At 36.2% G+C, this 19,668-nt stretch overlaps 2 protein-coding genes across 2 annotated transcripts in view; one reads left to right on the forward strand and one right to left on the reverse strand.

Moving 5' to 3' along the window:
• Positions 1 to 795: 795 nt before the first annotated feature.
• On the reverse strand, positions 796 to 14,078 carry LOC121425693 (ubiquitin-like domain-containing CTD phosphatase 1). Its single transcript, XM_041621858.1, has 7 exons — positions 13,884 to 14,078; positions 7,201 to 7,378; positions 6,167 to 6,282; positions 5,518 to 5,616; positions 4,660 to 4,796; positions 3,251 to 3,364; positions 796 to 2,336 (listed from the first exon to the last, which is right to left on the reverse strand). Exons 1-7 carry the CDS (start codon positions 14,041 to 14,043, stop codon positions 2,187 to 2,189), a joined length of 954 nt encoding a protein of 317 aa, XP_041477792.1. The 5' UTR covers positions 14,044 to 14,078; the 3' UTR covers positions 796 to 2,186.
• Positions 14,079 to 14,232: 154 nt separating this feature from the next.
• The window catches only part of LOC121425692 (exocyst complex component 4-like), a 72,439-nt gene continuing 67,003 nt past the window's right edge, over positions 14,233 to 19,668 (forward strand). The window contains exon 1 of the mRNA XM_041621855.1: positions 14,233 to 14,453. Coding sequence (XP_041477789.1) covers positions 14,367 to 14,453 — 87 coding nt within the window. The 5' untranslated portion in view covers positions 14,233 to 14,366. The remainder of the gene's footprint in view (positions 14,454 to 19,668) is intronic.

Raw genomic sequence — 19,668 nt, forward strand, 5'->3', positions numbered from 1 at the left:
TGTTCAGGGAGAAATGAAACTTCATTTCACATGACAATGAGAAAATAAAAATATTTCATATTTCATATTATACAGATATTGACTAATGGGGTGTGTAATATAAACATTCTTTGGACCGCCAGATTTGTATTTTCCCGAGGGGTTATATTTTCCCGAAGCGCGCAGCGCTGAGGGAAAATATGATCACGAGGGAAAATACTAATCCTTTAGGTGGTCCAAAGAACGTTTTTTTACACATCCCATCAGTCAATATTTGTTATATTAGATAGCCTCTAATGATGAAGATAAAGTTAGGCCTAACGATGCGTGCAGCATGTTTATGATATTCACAGTGATTGATTGAACTGGTATAGATCTAACGTTAGATCTTGATCTATAAATATCTAAGTAACGTTAGTCTAACGAAGTGAATGACCCTTTTTTATTCAAATCAGCCCAGACCAGGTCCAGGACCCAAGGCATGCCGATAATGCATAGTAACATCTAATTCACAAGAGGGCGCCATACACCTAGAAAAATATATTCATGGACAGGTTGGTCAATATATTCATCGAAGGTGGACCAGCTGGGAAAATACATTGATTTTGATCATATCACGTGACGCGTTATGGTCCAATCGCGCTCGGCTATCTGTCTTGGCTATCTAATATAATAAAATACAAAAGAAATAGTGAGTGAGTGATGTCATCAACTCTCTCATTTGGATGTAACTGGCTCGTTCATATAACTATTTTGTTGAAAATAAGCGAAACTTCAAAATGCCATAACTTTCTTATTTTACATCCGATTTTGATGAAATTTTCAGTGTTATGCTTGTTGAATTCTTCTCTTTTTATTCAAATCAAGTTTTTGTTGGGGTGGACTTGTCCTTGAAGTTACAATTCTTTAATACATTCTACAAAATAACTGTCCCTATCATTGGTGCAATGAGGAAAGCAAAATACAACAGAAATATTGGAACAAAAAAAAACATTAGTCAATATTTTCCCTTCTGAGTTGATCCAGCATGCAAAGAGTTTACTTGGCAAAATAGAATAGTGTGAGAATACACGATCATGAAACTGCAAGCATCGTAGGAAGCAGTTTATCAAACAGAGGGCAGTAATTAGAATAAATAATTGCATATTTCAAAAGGGCTGAAAATGGAAATAGCAAAAACTGATATTTTCTGCATCCATATTCAACCATTATGAAATGTGAAAAGTATACAGCCAAATATAATGTCCAAATAATGGTAAATTCATTAAATTAATCGCTAAAAAAATCATCTGAGAATCATTGTAGAAAGACTCTCATTTCAACGCAACTGACAAAAAAGTCCAGCTTTATTTTATGTGTCTCTGATTGGTTGCAAGACAAGTTGGGAGTGATTTCTTGAGTTGCATTCAATTGCACCTCTTTCTGCAACCAGCCCCTCGACTGAAAACTCATCACTTAGTGACAATTTATGCATCAGGGTCCTGTTTCACAAACTTGTTAAATAAAAATCCATTACAAATTTGTTCTTGGCTACTGAAGTTGCAGAATTTCAGTAGCTTATAACAGAAGCTTGTAACTTACCATTCATTAAAATAGATTTCAGAAACAGGGTAAAAGACATTGTCTTGTAAAGAATGTGACTGAATCTAATTCTTAACCATTGTTCAATTGCAGAAAATGGAGAGGGGCCTGAATCATAAAAATATTAAAAGTGGGTTCTTATTGTGTCTGTCAGATACAACACTTCTAACACTCCACAATTGCCAAATAATACATTTCACAATTCATTTCTATTTTTTTCTCAAAATCTTTCATACTTTTATGAGAAAACATTATTCTCTAGTAGGGACAGAGGAGCTAAGTTCAGACTAAAATTCATACAAAAAAAATCATTTCAAATCATTGCAACAGTTGACCTTAAACCTGATCAGATTATAATCACCATGTGAATATTAAAGTCAGCCATGTTGGAAGATGATTTGTTAAACAGTTCTTGAGATGAGACACAAAAAAGTTATTGCAAGAACGAAAACAACACAGACAAACAGATGATCCAATAACAACATTTCTGTAAACCACCTTCGGTGGATGGAGGAAACGGACATATGATTTTAAAGTCAACAACCATGTTTCTGCACCATATTCTCTGGTTAATGTCCTTAATTGAAAGCATAATGAATGATAACTCCCAATCCCTTTCTATAACATCATGTTGATGGCGGTTTATATCTCTCCCAGTGCCTGTGGTTAAGATGGCTGAAATCATCGAGGGGTGCAATATCACGGAGGTACTTGGCCAGTTTCATGAGTTCCTTGTCGTGGTACCGGTTTTTATGGGCCTCCCGGAAAGGACGGATCTGAAAACAAGATTTGTAGGCAAATGAAAAAAAATTAAGGTTAGATATGAGAGTTATTTGAATTAAGTTAATAACCACCTGTACATGTTGAAAAGAACTTATGCTTGACTCTATATTCAATATTTACTATATCTGAATTTGGGGGCAATATCATAATTTTTTAATGAGTAGGTCCCTTAAAAAAATACACATAACATAGATTGTCTGTTACTGCTTTAGGATGTTAGCAATGAGTCTAGGGAAATCATGTGTTACTAGTAATTAAAAGTAGTTGTTACATATACTATCTTAATATTTGTTTGTTTATATTTTTGTAAAATTCTATTCCTTGAGAAAACCAGCCCCCCCCAAAAAAAAAAAGAGACGAGGAAACAAAAGAATGTGGTGGTAAAATGGAGAATATGGTGAAAAGGGATGATGATGACTGTGAAGATGGTAAATATGTGATTTTATAATACAAATCATAGTGATGATGGTGATGATGAGGAGGATGATGATGGTGGTATTAATGATGTTGCTGCTGATGATGACCAGATTAATGATAATGATGAGGATGATAACAATGATATGATCGACGGTAATGATGAAGGTGAAGATGATGACAATGATGATTGGGTTGGTGTTGATGATGGTGTTGATGATATTTAATTATTTATCATTATGATGATGATGGAGAAGATTGGTAATGGTAATGCTGAATGAAGAAAAAACATGAAATCACAGATTACTAAAAACAAAATAATTTTGAAATATTAATATGGCTACCGATAAAGAGATGTTTCTTTCAAGTATTAATGTATTCAAATAAACTTGGGAACCAGTTTTCTACATCACTTGTTGCTGCATCAGGTAAGCCTCTGTAAAGCTTTAATTAAATATGTATGTTTATAGTGAGCACATACTTCTACTCTTACCTTTAATCCATTTTGAGGATTCATCAAGAAGTTTCTTCGCAGATCGTCAAACATGATGGTGTTCTTGGGGTTGTATTGCTCATATTTACCCCAAATCACACCCAGGGGTTTTGTCTGCAAATTAACAGTTGAAAATTAATTAATTAATAATAAAAAAATATTCAAGACAATACATAAAAAACGCACAAGCAGTGTAGAATATCAATAAAAAAATTCACTTGTAATTTTACCTCAAGTCATCTGTCTCAGTGAAAAAAAAATGCACTTATGATGATATACTGAGCATATGATCAAATATTGTACACTCAAATAGTGCATTACTGTACTTTCTATCATACATGAACATTAAACATGTACACTCAAACCCATATATTACAGGCTCCGAAGCGAGACAGAAAAAATACCATAGAGGGGTTTAGTCTGCAAATAAAAGTTTGAAAAAGAATTAAAAAAAAAAACTCAAGAAAACCTGGTAGAAACCTTTTTATTAATTGAATGATTGTTAAAGTTTTTAAGACATCACCAACACAAGTGTGCCATATAAGTGTTATATGATTGTTCTAAAACATAGGTAGAAATGGCAATATTGTTTGCTCATGAGGATGGTGGTGGAATTTTGAGGTGTTTTGCACGTCTGTGCCCCGTCTTACAAAGAGCTGCGATTGATCCAATCAACCAAAAATATGGAAAGCCAGCAACATCAACACCTAAAATACATGTTTGTTTAAAATATTTTCTAGATATGATTCATATATTCATATTTCTTTTTAAAATTCAGTGTGCTTCTCTTTGTTTACCGAGGACATTTTGCAAATTTCCTGAAGAAAAAAATTCTGACGTTAATGGATTTCCATATACTTGGATCAATCATTACCCTTTGTGAGACAGGGCCCAGCCTTTCTCTGAATGTGCTGATAAGCCATGTACAAAGAAAGAAACAGAGAGAGAGAGAGAGAGAGGGTGGGGAATATAATACAAATAAAGCGATTTCAGGAAAGTGTTTTATGAAGTATCTTGTTGGTGATTTTCACTGACTAATTCATTCTCAGCCAATCAGATACAAGGATTTCAGTAGCTTATAACAGTTGCAAGTGAAAATCACACAACATGCTTTATAAAATACTCTCATGATATGGGGCTTGTTTTCACCTGTCAACTCTTACAATGCCACCCCAACAAAAAATAATAATAAATAAATAAATATAAATAATAAATGAAACTTAACAAAAAAAAAGAAAATGAAAATAAATAAACTAAATAAAAGAGATATGTACAAAAAAACACCAAAATGAAAAAATGAAGAATAACAATAAATAGAACAAAGTAAATAAAAAAAATCTTAATATCTTAGAGAAATTTTACCTAAAGTAAAACTAAAAGATTTAGTAATAATATTGTAGATCTCATACCTCGATAATACCATATTTCTGGGTATGTACAGTGATGCAAGCTCGGCTGTCTACCATGAATGCTATCTTGTAGTTTGGATTCTCAGCAACTCCCAGTTCTCTCATCTTGACCTCAATCCATTTCATATTGGTGGCAGCTATTCCAATGGGGAAAGCAAATATTACAGTTTCATTATCATGTGTACCAGCAATTACATCAATGTTAAATCTAATCACTGAATAATAATATGATCTTGAAACTTAAATCTTAATCTCTGGTTGTAACAGCATAAACTCATGAGAAATTCTTCAAAATCAAACTCATATATTGTCATCGTATCATCGTAGATTTAGATTTAGTATGTTTACGAGAAATCATGAAAACCAAGTTGAACATCAAGGACAAATATTCACAAACAAGTTTTTAGTTTCCCACAATAGATTTTGATGGAAAGGGTTTTTTTTAATATTGTACTCTGAAATAATGCATGCATTTTTGTGCTAGGTTTCATAACCATTATTTAATATTCATGACAAAGATAACTTAAATATAAAAAAAGATATTGCACTATTTAAAAGAAGTCATTGAAATATCCTTCTCTTCACATTTCATTGCCAGAATCAAAACTTTGTAAAGCCTTTCACTGCATGATGAAAATAAAGTGTAATTGGTGAATGAGTTGACATCTGGCACTCCATTCATATACTGTGGTATATTTTAATCTAGAGTTAACTTAAGCTATGAGAATGCGAATAGCGACACAGCATCCGAAGAATCATTTTGAACTTAATTTAGAATGAAAAATAAATTTTCAATTGCACTATGACAAAGTGGCCTATTTAAGAAGTATTTTAGGTATTTCTTTTCTCTCAACTTACACCAGATAGCAATGTCGTAGTTTTCATAGGCAGAAGTAAGGAATTCATGGAGGTTAGGTCTCATCAGTTCCAAGGCATTCTCAGCAACGGACCTGTGATCTTCATTGAAAATAAGAAATCAATGATACATGCATGCAGGTAACATGAGTATAAAAAGGTGATCTGTATACAACAATTATATTGATAAAAAGTATTCAACTTTATTTGTAATGTGGTCTTAAATGAACATTGAATGGCAGTGTTACACCAAGATGATAAAAAAAAAATGTTGCAAAAACAAAATAATTTTATCTATAAATAAATAATTCAAAATCAAGTTATCCTATCATGTCTACTTGAGGAAATATTTGACTGCAGGTGTTATATCAATACAGGTATGATAAGTAAAAATGATTATTTTGTGGTGATAATTTAACTTCACCCATTTATACTTTTCTCAATCATTCATACAATTGCTTGTATACTAACTTGTAAAGCTATACATTGCAAAAAAAATAAATGGTTTTACATTACTATTAAATCTTGTTGAGATTCATAAAGGACAGAGTGTAATATTCATGACCATGCATTATGAATTTTTTTAAAATTAATATTGGTTTTCAGGTATACATCTCTAAGTCTTTAACAAATATTGTGTAAGGAAACTTACCAAAGAATGTGTAATCGACGTCTAGTACAAGGAGTTTCTTCCCCGGCCTGGACTCATTCACAACTTTAATCTCATATTCCCTGACCCGACGCTCCACTTTCTGCAAATATTCTTCCCTGATTAGAAAGAATCAATGCACACATGTAGGTTCATAAGACTTCAATAAAAGACTTCAATTTCAAAAGTATTTAAAATCCTTTCTGTTTTCTTCTTTTGTTAAATATGTTAAAGGGATGGTCCTGGCTGAAAATGTTTATATCTTAATACATAGAGTAGAATTCACTGAGCAAAATGCCGAAAATTGCATCAAAATCGGATAACAAATAATAAAGTAATTTGAAGTTTAAAGTTTAGCAATATTTTGTAAAAACAGTCATCATGAATATTCATTAGGTGGGCTGATTATGTCACATCCCCACTTTCCACTTTCCTATGTTATTATATAAAATCATGTTTTTTTTTCCAATTTTTCATACTTGTGTATATAATACGTCCCCCTTATAATAAAATAAGTTGCAGCAATAAATATCTAATGCACTAAATCAGTTTTCTATCCAATTTTTCTAGTGCTTGGAGAAAAAATTTGAATTAACCTAATTTCATATAATAAAAAACAAAAGAACAAGTGGGGATGTGACACCATCAGCCTACCTAATGAATATTTATGGTGACTGTTTTCACAAAATATTGCTAAATTTTAAGATTCAATAACTTTGTTATTTTTTATCCGATTTTGATGAAATTTTTGGCATTTTGCTCAGTGAATTCTACCCTATTTATTAAATTGTAAATACTTTCAGCCCGGACCATCCCTTTAATGTATTTTTTTTCCAGTAACCCCTTCATCCATCGGCACCTTGGAATGGTTTACTAGATAGATGGCGCATAATAAATGCTGTGTATTATTAATACCAGAATGCAAGTTTAGAAAATATGATAAGTGGATATAAGTAAAAATTCATAAGAACATCAGTATATACCTACAAATGTTATAATTATTATCATACATCATTTGCATAAAAGGTGTCACTGACCTATTTTCAGTAGCCACTTCTTCATCCTCAATGTCAAAGTCATCCACCACTTCACCAATATCAGTGGGCTTGGCATTGGCTGCGATGATAGTCTCCTCCCGAGTCCCCATCATCATTATCTTTGTGTTGGGCTTGATGTTGAGAGCACATAATTGGATATCGTCTCCTGGTGGTTTGCCTTCAAATTGAAAGAAAATTGTTTCACACTTTTAATAGGATTGACAGTCTATTAATAAATTACTACATTCTACATAAATGTAGGCTAAAGTGAAGGATCCCTGTGGGGCCTGTACTTGCTGTACTCCTGTAGTTATAAGTATGACTTTTGGATAAGAATTCAAATTTTCACTTTCTCCATGACTCCATCCATTACAAATTAAAACATAGTCTGGATCCAAAGATGAATCTGTGGATATGTAAAATATGTAAAATAGTCAATATATATAGTAACAGTAGGCTAGCGTACGCAGGATTTTTGAAAGGGGGAGGGTTTTCAAGCTGATTGTACGCGCTATGGCACTTTTTGTTTTTAACGCCTCTAAATACCCATTATTAATATTATTATTAGCTGAATGAAATGCTGACAATCCCCCATCACAAATTTTAGTTCGTTTTCTACCACCCCCCCCCCCAAAAAAAAGTCTTCATCACAAAGTTTTATTCGTCAAAGAGTAGGGTGTTCATCCAGTGTACTGCATCTGCCGGTCCCAGCAAAATTCAGGTCAAGTCAATCTTGATGTTCATATGACATAATAATCAATATAATGATTGTGGGCATTAACGGAAAGATAAGATAAGGAAATTGGTCTCCCAAACTGGAGAGCGTCTCTAAAACTGGATACCCGATTTCTTTACAAAAGTCTTTAGGGAGACAGTCTCCCATATCGGCTGTGCACCTCTACTGGTGTTTAATCCCACACCCAGTCATGCCTGTACAGGTCTGATCAACACATTGAGACCGACCGGGTGGGCCTCCAGGCCCGGGTAGGTGGCCAGGAGGCTCCTATCCTAGAGAGTAAAAATTATTCACTAACATCTGCTTGGTCTGTGCGTGTACCGCAAAAAAAAAAACCCTGAAATTTTCACCCTCGAGATTTCTACTTTCCTTCTACAAGATCTAACCCTAAATCATGTTATTGTTAATGGGATATAACTTCATTTCCGACATTTATATGATATTGATTTCATTTTTAACAAGAATTCATTAAAAAAACAAGAAAAATAGTATGAAAAGACGGAGAAAACTTGTTTACTCTTCGCCAAGCTACAAGAGTACAGAGCATTATTATCACTGGATATGCATCTTGACTGTAGCTTGGCAAAGAACAAAAAGAACAAGATGGTTACGTAAACATCGCGGCAAGTTTTAGGTTTATTTAGGGCTACATGTAGGTCTTTTAGAAGCAAAGGAATAGAAAAATAGAAATCTCGGGGGCAAAAATTTATTTTTTTTCGCGGTAGATCTACATGCACAAGAATGGGACGCAATCCCTGGCTCTGTGGAGAGTAAGCACACGTTAGTGAATGATCTCTAGCCAGGAGCCTCCTGGCTACGGGTCGGGCCAGGGGCTTGTGCTATGCCATGGCCGAGCCGCACATCATGCCACAGCCACCCGGTCTGCGCCCTGCTCTTGCCTGGCAGGGAGTGGCAGCAGACATTCAAGAGTGAGCCTCCAACTCTGAGAGAGAGTCAGAGTCCACTCATTCTATGAACAAAGTTATAATATGACCTTGTTCTCTGTTACTACTCCCTGTGTGGTGACATAAGGTTGGCAATGTTTGCCTTATTTTCTATTTTTCTTTGGGACGAATGCTTGTCTTTTTGACATTGTCAGTTTCCATTACAGCTATTCATCATATAACTTGGCTCTTAAGTAAATTTTTGATTCTTTGAATTATTTTTTTTTCTTAATTAAAAATACAGATTGAAAAATGACAATTGCCTTGCCATATTGTTGTTGTTTGATCGTTGGCAGTAGAGGCGCTGGTCCAAAAATTGGGATTGTCCCAGAAAACAAGGATATCCTCATAAACCAAGACAAATCAGGTCTTGATGAATTGAGACTGTCCTTGTTTAAGCGAACGTTTTTCTTTTACTTCCCCCTGCGGGACAAAGACAGCAATTACGGAAATTAGGAGCGCCAAAAATAGATTCAGTGACCTTAATTCCCCCCCCCCCGAACTTTCCTTGATTTCTTGTGTGGAGAAATCTTTGAAAATTGAGACAGTCCCTGTAAACTCGGACAATCCCAATTTTCTGACCAGCGCCTCTACTGGTTGTGGGTCGTTTCCACACCCAAATGATCTCCTTGGTATACTCTCAGTGTATATTGCCCCATTACTTTCCACCAGGCAATTAAATTAGAGGGAGTACCCAAAACTATGCCAAAAATTCAAGTTTTCAAGCGCTCTGGTGAATACAAAAATTACACCCAAGTTACTAATGAAAAATAAATTGCAACTTGATGGATATTAATATTTTTGGTCACAAAACTTATGACTTACTAAATTGTGTGCTGAGTACAGCATTGGCATATCATAGTCTCCTACCTGTAGATTCCCCACACTCACAGGCAGGATGGTAACTCAGGTCAGGGAGCTCCGGGCCGGAGCTCCCTGGGTAGGCAGGATGGTAGAGTCAGACTTAGACCAAAAGCTTCGGTCTCTGTTATGTTGGTTGAACTGAACTCCGTTGGCTTCACTCACCAAATACAGAGACCGAAGTTCTAGTGCAATCTGTACAGGGGACTCAATGGCCATATGTTTATGTACCGGGGGGGCCACTTCCATTCAAGAGTGCATACCATGCGCGACCATGGGGTCTCGAAAAGCACCCTAAACACGTAATTTCCATTTTCTGAAAATGCACCCCTTAACAAGTATTGGCGTTTGAAACCCTACCCTTTACAAGTATTGGAAACAAAACGATACTCTTGGCAAATGTTCCCTGAAATGAACCCCTAAACAAGTAAAGGAATGTTTTATTGTTACGGGTCCTTCGGTCGTCGGCTTGACCTTATTTGGTTTAGAACGACCCCACCTTCGATCTACACCTCGCGCAAATCGGACCCTAAACACGAAGTGTTGGGGCAAAAAAGACATCCTTTATAAAACATTCTATCTTTGTTTTATCATCCCCGCAAATTCGACCCTAAACACGTAATTTTCCTTGCGAAATAGATACCCTTTTTTCATTATTTTTGTGTTTTTGACACCCTTATCACGTTACGTACGTAACGTGCCCTATCGTGAAAAAGACATCCTTTTTACGTGTTTTTTTGGTCGCGCATGGTATCCACTCGTCAATGTAAGTGGCCCCCCCGGGGTTTATGTACTAAATTCGGATAAAACTGGGATGGGAAATGAAGTTGCGCGACAGGTAAGTCACTGTTTTTGTTCCTTTTAACTTCATTTTTTCCCTGTTTTTTTGGCAATTAATGCCAAGAGGGAATATTAATTTGCATTTCGGTCGCATTAATTTTCAAAAGTTTGATACATTAAGACAAAAAGTGAAGTGCCCCGACGGGGGGATTTTGCATTGTAAGTCCCCTAATGGTGGCTGCACGATAGCGAGCCGTCTGTGTACGAGGAGGAAAAAAAAAAAAACTCCTCGAAATAGACGGCTGCCAGCTAAGTCAGATTCAGTTAACCCAGGGAGCTCCTGCCCGCGTAACCCAGCCCCAGGGAGCCCAGGGGCTTACTGTGTATTTGGCCATAGACACAGGACTACTAGGGTAACTTATGGTCAAAATATTTATCAAACTGAATTGTGAAAACAGAAATTATGCACTTAACAAGATTATATGGATGAAGGTCTAACGTGTGGCAATATCCTGACATCGAGGCACAGACTGGAACCTCAAAAAACCCCGAAAAGTTCTCTCCTTCTACCCCAGTCTCAATCGGCCATTTTGTTATGAATTTTGAAAGAATAATAAGGAGCACTTGTTCACTGCAACCATCCTGCCCGTGGGAATCTACAGGTAGGACTATGGTATGCCAATGCTGTACAGATCTCACACTTTAAAAAATCATTAAAATATCACTTTTGTGACCAAAATTGCTAATTTCCATACAGTTGCAATTTATTTTTCATTAGTAACTTGGGAATATATTTTGTATTCACCAGAGCACTCAAAAACTTGAATTTTGGGAATATTTTTATGTATGCCCTCTATTGATAGATAGTTAATATGGCAAGAAAATTCTCATTTTTCAATCTCTATTTTTAATTAAGAAAAAATAATTTAAAGAATTAAATTACATAAGATTAAAAGCCAAATTATATGATAAATAGCTGTAATGAAAACTTACAGTGTAAGAAAATCAAGCATTTGTCCCACAGAAAAAGATAAAATAAGCCAGACATTGCCACCCTTATTTTGCCACACCAACCGCGTAGCCAGGATTTCAATTTGGAGGGGGGCGGTAAATGCACGCGTAGCATGCCAACACTTACAGAACGCGCGAAGCGCTCCCTAGGGGGTGGGTGCAGGGAGGGGGGTTTCCCCCTCCCGCGCGAAGCGCAAAGCTTTTAGTGTTTCATAAATTAAAATGAAAAGGAGCCGTTTTTCTTGTCTCTAGTACCTCAAATTCGGTTGACTATATTGCGATTTTGAACCTTGTTTTCAAAAGTGATTGTGAACGCACAAAAGAGGTATACAATGGAGGAAATTAAAATGATAGTAACTCTGTGCGAAGCGAGGAAGCTAAAGCATTTTATCAATTTTTCTTGCCATAAAAAGGGTCCCGAGAAAAGGGTATTCTCAAAGATATATTGAATACTTTCTTTGGAAAGATCAGATTTGATTACAAACAATTTAGCAACAGTGCATATTTTTAACTCGCAAAACAGAGGAGTAGAGGAAGATATTCCTCCCCGCGCAGAGCAATGAAACTCTGAAATTTCAATAGGCGGATGTTTCATCAAATGTAGATATCTCTAATACCCAATCGGCTCTAATTCAATTGATTTTCTAAGATTATTGAACTTCATTACAAGGAAAATAGTGCGCAAAAATTTGAAACTTCTGTGATTTATTGAAATTATCTATCTATATAAAAAAAGAATGCTTAATTTTTTTTACTTATCCTGAAGCGCTTCATTTTGAATATAAAGAAACTTAAGTGTCATTCTAAATTTCAAACTGAGGGCACAAAACAGGACTGGAGATGAATGTATACAGGGAAATGACTAGGCAGCTGGCAGCCGTGTGTTTCAAGGAGTTTTTTAACATTTTAGTTTTTTTTTCTCCTCGTACACAGACGGCTCACCATCGTGCAGCCACCATTAGGGGACTTGCAATGCAAAATCCCCCTGTCGGGGCTCTTCAATTTTTGTCTTTAATGAATAAAAATTTTGAAAGTTAACACAACCAAAATGCAAATTAATATTCCCTCTTGGCATTAATTGCTAAAAAACAGAGAAAAATCAAGTTAAAAGGAACAAAAACAGTGACTTACCTCGGCTGTCGCGCAAATTCACTTCCCCGTTTTATCCGATCTTAAGTACATAAAAATATGGCCATTGAGTCCCCTGTACAGATCGCGCTAGAACTTCGGTCTCTGTATTTGGTAAGTGAAGCCAACGGAGTTCAGCTGAACAACCAACATAACAGTGACCGAAGCTTTTGGTCAAGGAAATGACATGAAGTTTAATACAATTTGATAAAAAATATTGTACTTTTTTATTTAATACGACACGAATTTCATACCTCTTTTTAAATTAGGAACCTGTTTGCCCCAAAATTATGGTTGTTTAGTAAAGAGCTGAAAAGCGGGTAAAGTTGACTTTATGGAGGTGACGGCAGAAACTGATATAAAGATTTTACCCGCTGGGTGCCGACCAGACCAGAAGTTGCGCGATCAATTGAAAAAAAAGATAATTCATATATTTACTTCGGCCTAACCTTACTCAAAGTCTCAAATTCATGCCCTAATGTATACAATTTTAACTTTAACTGGCAAGAAGCATATAGCTGAGGTGGAAAAACAGGGTTAGAGAAAAGGTGGGGGAAACAATGGAGAACTTCAATATTATCATTTAACCGCGCACAGCGCGGAACCAAAATTCATATACAAATTTAGAGTGAAGAAGAGTGAAGGAGTTTCTCTTTTGTTTCTTCCCTTTCCTCCCTTCCCTTTTCTCCTCTCTTTTTTCCCTTCTTTTTTTTTCTTTTTGGGGACGTTTACGGGGGGGGGGGGCAACCGCCCCCACCGCCCCCCTGGCTACGCGCCTGTGCCACACATCTGCACATGGAGATGTAACTGAGAACAAGGTTATATCATAACCTTGTTCATTGAATGAGTGAATAAGGAGAGGTATTGCGACAGATCTTTTCGTTTTTTTTGAGGTTCCAGTCTGTGCCTCGATGTCAAGATACTGCCACAGCCCACATGTTAGACCGTCATCCAATTAAGTGAATAATCTGTTTTCACAATTCATTTTGAAACTTTGATAAATATTTTGACCATAAATTACCCTAGTCATGCTAGTCCCATGTCTATGGCCAAATACACGGTAAGCCCCTGGGAGGCTGGGCTCCCTGGCCTGAGTGAGAGGCTGAGTTACGGCCCGCAGAGCTCCCTGTCCCTGGGCGCTATGCTATGGGCCTGGGTTAAACAGAGTGACAGAGTCACAGAGAGACGAGTTGACCTGATCAAAAATAAGGTAATTCGTTTACCTTTAAACTTCAATCCAAGAATTTTCTGCCGCTGCGGTAATACCCCGGTTTTCTCATGAATTGCTTCTTTCAAATCTTTCACTGTATCATTACCAGAAACTTCGGTAAATTCATATTCTTGACCACTCCACTTAACAACAAGCTTCATGGGCGCTGCCATCTTGGAATATGAACAAGAAATCTATTTGAATAGTTTACTAAACAGTTCTATATTATAAATTTATTTCCTTTTTAAATTTGCATGTTATTTTTGATCTATTTTATTGATATTTTTGTTAAACCTAAGTTTCAAATATTGGAGAACACAACCTTGTTTGCCTCTTTAATGTAAATCAGTATTGCTGGGATCTAATCCTTCAACTCGGTCACATTAACTCCATCCAAGGGTGTGTACATTTTGTCGGCAGCAGCAAGCTCTAGCTGCGAAAAGAATAAAACCAATTTAGAACTACAGAGTACGGTAGCAAGTTAGAGCGAAAAACAATGGAAACTCCAATTCAGCAACAACAACCCACAAGTGGAAGGGGCCAAGGCGGCCAAGCAGTAATGTTAGATTCAAAAAAGGATGTGGTGAGTAGCAAACTATTCACTGCCACAGTACGGTACCCGGTACTGGAGAGCTGCAGAGTGCAGTGAGTGATGCAGATGCAGGCTGCATCTGCATCACTCACTAGTCACTGCACTCTGTAGCTCTGCCTCTGTGCAATGCAGAATTCAAATTCAGTTTCCAAGTTCAACTCAGTTTGACTTTGAGTTGGGCCTTTTGCTTAGTTTGGGGGAAAGTGGGGGGGGGGGGGGAGGAGTTGGGTGGTCAGTGTAAAGTTTGAAATGTCATAACTAAACTGAACCTAGACAGCTGGCAGCCGTCTGTTTCGAGGAGTTTTTTAACATTTAATTTTTTTTTAAATTTCTCCTCGTACACAGATGGCTCGCGATCGTGCAGCCACCATTAGGGGCTTAACAATGCAAAAGCCCCCCTGATATGCACCAAAAGGCAAAACAGGAAAAAATAATAAAAGGACAAACAGTGATTACTTCGGTTGTCATGCAACTTCATTCACTTCCCTGTTTTATCTGAACTTAATACAGAAACATATGGCCATTGAGTCACTGTACAGATCGAGTTGGAACTTCGGTCTCTGTAATTGGTGAGTGGAGCCAATGGAGTTCAGCGGAACATTAATATAACAGAGACCGAAGCTTTTGGTGTAAACTGAACCATAACTATCAAACAATACTATGTATGAGTAATAGTATTGTTTGATAGTTATGGTTCAGCTTAGTAATAGTATTACTAACGTTAGGCCTAATCCCACATCATCAAAGAGGAATTAATCGTTGTTTCACTTGAAAATGAGGAGAAAATTAGAATATTTCATATAGAGTAAATTATACAATACAAGAGAAGTACCGGTAGTGAGTGGATGACATCACTTGTTCACTGCTACCATCCTGCCTGTGGAGAATCTACAGGTAGGAATCTACAGGTATGCCAATGCTGTATTGAGCACACACTTTAAAAAAATCATTAAAATATCACTTTTGTGACCATAATTATCAATTTCTATACAGTTGCAATTCAATTTTCATTAGTAGCTTAGAATATTTTTTTATTGACCAGAGCGCTCAAAAACTTGAATTTTTGGCATATTTTTGTGTACGCCCTCTTTTGGTGAAAAGTAATATGGCAAGAAAATTTTCATTTTTCAAGCTCTGTTTTAAATACAGAAAAAATTGTTTGAAGAATCAAATTTACTTTAGAGCCAAGTTAATGAAAAGCTGTAATGGAAACTGACAGTGTACAAAAATCAAGCATTTGTCCAGAAGAAAAAATAATCCAAACATTGTCAACCTTATTTTGCCACACACAGAGATGCAACTAAGAACAAGGTATATCATAACCTTGTTCATTGAATGAGTGGATGACATCAGTCTCCTCATTTGCATACCATCCAGGATGTGCATATACAACTGTTTTGTGAAATTAAAAGTGAAACTGTCAATTATGTCAACTTATTTTACATCCAATTTGATGAAATTTTCAGTGTTATGCTTGTTGGATTTTTCTCTTTTTATTCAAATCCACTTGATGTCACTTGCTCACTGCAACCATCCTGCCTGTTGGGAATCTAGTACAGGTAGGACTATGGTATGTCAATGCTGTACATATAGCACACACTTTTAAAAAATCATTGAAATATCACTTTTGTGACCAAAATTACTAATTTCCATACAATCGCAATTTATTTTTCAAAAGTAAATTGGGAATAATTTTCACCAGAGTGCTCAAAAACTTTAATTTTGGGCATATTTTTGTGTACGCCCTCTATTGGTGGAAAGTAAATATGGCAAGAAAATTTTAATATTTCAATCTCTATATCTAATGAAGAAAAAAAATTTTGTGAAGGACAAGTCCACCCCAACAAACACTTGATTTGAATAAAAAGAGAAAAATTCAACAAGCATAACACTGAAAATTTCATCAAAATCGGATGTAAAATAGGCCCGTTTTGAAAGTCCATTTTTGATGCACGTGTACACGGCGTGTTTTTCGGTCGTGTACACGTTGTAAACACTGTGAGAGCGAGTTCTGTTTTCATGTCGACACGGACCCGCATCAATATGTCATAAAAAGGGGTCTATATAGCCTAAGTCACGGTTTTAAAGCTTACCTGAGAAGTTTGAAGTATCAATCCAAAAAAATTGGTGCAAATTAAAAGTTTACTCGGCTTAGCAGCGCATTAAATTAATAAAGAATGCAAAAGAAAATCAGTGCAGGGCCCTAGCTATCGCCGACGCTCGGTGGATGCGCATTTTGTATACTGTACCGTACATGCATGCACAGATCGCTGCAGAATAAGTGTAACTGAAGTTATCGATTAATTTTCATTATTATGTTGCCAATTTGAAGAGCGTTTGTTTGTAGGCTTGTGTGCGAGCGTATAACACGTAAGTTGTAGCGATGATCGCTATCGCAATTGGTGATTCTCAAATTGACTCTGAGTGTGATTGAGCAACGCTTTCGAGCTTTTGAGACCGGAGCAGACCCATTTCGTGGTACAAAAACGTGAGTCTCCAGAAAGAATGTGGATTAAATTGGCGATTTTGGAAGTGAACTCACTCTGGATTAATTGAAATATGTTGACATATTAGTAATTAAAACATGTGCAGTGTCTGAGAACTAAGATTTAATGTGAGGCTGTGAGCTTGTTTATGCAGATGCTTCCGTGTACACGGTGATGGAATTTAGTACACGTGCACTGACTTGACCGTGCGTGTACACGTGTACACGTGTACCCGAAACGGGCCTAATGTAAAATAAGAAAGTTATGGCATTTTAAAGTTTTGCTTATTTTCAACAAAATAGTTATTTGAACGAGCCAATTACATCCAAATGAGAGAGTTGATGACATCACTCACTCACTTTTTCTTTTGTATTTTATTCATTTATTATATGAAACATTTTTATTTTCTCGTCATTGTCATGTGAAATGAAGTTTCATTCCTCCCTGAACACATGGAATTCCATTATTTTAACATTTTGTGCCTCAGGCAAGGAGGTCCCAATCGTCAAATTCGTAAAAATTGAAATATTGTATAATTCAAACAATAAAAAAAAAGAAATAGTGAGTGAGTGACATCATCGACTCTCTCATTTGGATGTAACTGGCTCGTTCATAACTTTTTTGTTAAAAATAAGCGAAACTTTGAAATGTCAAAACTTTCTTATTTTACATCCGATTTTGATGAAATTTTCAGCATTGTGCTTGTCTGATTTTTCTCTATTGATTCAAATCAACATTTTTCCGAGGTGGACTTGACCTTTAAAGAATCAAATTTACATAAGAGTCAAGTTATATGATGAATAGCTGTATTGGAAACTGACAGTGTAAGAAAATCAAGCATTTGTCCCATAGATAAAGAGAAAATAAGCCAAAATTGCCACCCTTATTTTGCCACACATGGAGATGTAACTGAGAACAAGGTTATATCATAACCTTGTTCAATGAATGAGTGCTTAATGTTGGGATGGACTAATAATGACTACCAATGTACATTTGCCTCTGAGGTTATTGAGTTAGTTCACTAATAACTTACAAAAAAAAAATGGAACATGAATTATGATGAGGAGACATCGAAGCCCCAGTAGCATAAACAAATGGATAACTTATTTTTTTCTTATGTATACTTTAATATTGTTTATGTTGTCTGACTTATATCCTCACCATGGTGGAAATTCTATAGCTATGTCAAGTAGCTCCATGCAATTACTGTTCGAAGTTAAGTGATAGTCGACCAAAACAACACTCAGAAGAAAAAAATTCAGAAAAAGGCAGGCCTATTTTACCTTGCTTTCCTGCTCAACAAAAATTACGGTCCGAAGCCAGCTGCAGATCGGGATTTCGCCTAGAGCTGAAAAATTAAGCATAACAGCACTCCCAGAATTATATTTTTGATCGGTGTTCTGAAATGACATTTGAAATTGCTGATTTTGTCTCTGCAGTTGAAGCATAAACAAACCCTTACATATTTTAACCCAGATATGTTTTTCATAGATTCTGTAGACCTACATGTAGTATCCTTTCGTTGTAGTGTCAGACTGCGCTGCGTGGAAGCTGATATTGCCTTCTCTCCATTCATCCGACTGGAGAATCTTTTAGGGACTGCGCGATGGCATGATGGTGGACATCATATCAGGTGCATGTATAGATGATCATGCATCTAGCTTGCTGCATTACCGTGCACTTACCGCGCAAGCCCTGCATGCTTGCGGCCCACTAATTCTACATGGCAGGGACAGGGTATAACTCCTTGATAGCTTTGTTCTTTGATGGACATCATGGAGGAAAGATTGGCCAGCTGGCTACATGTAGCTTCCACCCCACTTACCTGGCAGTTTAATTTTTGCCCTCATTGCTTCCAATAGAAATTTATGTGCACTTACATGTACAAGGCCTGTTGTAACAAGCCCCAAAGCAACAGTGTCTCAACATTCAATGCTCATAACTTTATTATTGATGCATAATTGTATAGTTTGTGTGTTTTTGTACATTTCATTGTACATTTTGCATACATTGAAAATGGATAGGTATTTATGTTTATTGGGACCTGGAATTAAACCAGTTTCATTTGAAAGTAAAAAATAATTATGCATTAATTATTAGAACAGAGGTTCTTGAAACTCTGAAACCCTTCTAGTGGCTTGCTTGACATAGCAACAAGTGAAAAGTAGCCCCCAAAAATGAATATTAAATTTTGCCTTCTATTGTACATGTACATCGTTGATGAGTACATGTACATGTAATACAGAGAGGGGCTGGCCAGAAGATACAGCTCATTAATCTTACATGTAGGATTTTAAAGGGGAATGAAACCTTTGGAACAAGTAGGCCTTTGTCGAAACAGAAAAATCAAAGAATAAGAACAAAGAAAGTTTGAGAAAAATCTGACAAATAATGAGAAAATATGAACATTGCAATAACTAATGCTATGGAGATCCTCCCATTGGCAATGCGACAAGGTTGTGTGATGTCACATGTGAACAACTGTCCCTTTTATGGACTATAAAATACTCCCAAAATGTCTCTTTTTGCTTTTTCTTATGGTGATACAAACTCTCCATGATGTATTCTTTAAAATCTGTATTCCTCCTATAGAAAGAATATAGGCTCTACTGATAGATGTGAAAAAAGAGGCAGTTTATAAGGTGAATAAATACTGAAGTAATGGGGAGAGTTGTTCACAAGTGACCTCACAAATTTTTGTCGCATTGCCAATAGGAGGA

Source organism: Lytechinus variegatus, chromosome 12 (assembly GCF_018143015.1).
Source record: "Lytechinus variegatus isolate NC3 chromosome 12, Lvar_3.0, whole genome shotgun sequence".
NCBI classification, from domain to species: Eukaryota; Metazoa; Echinodermata; class Echinoidea; order Temnopleuroida; family Toxopneustidae; genus Lytechinus; species Lytechinus variegatus.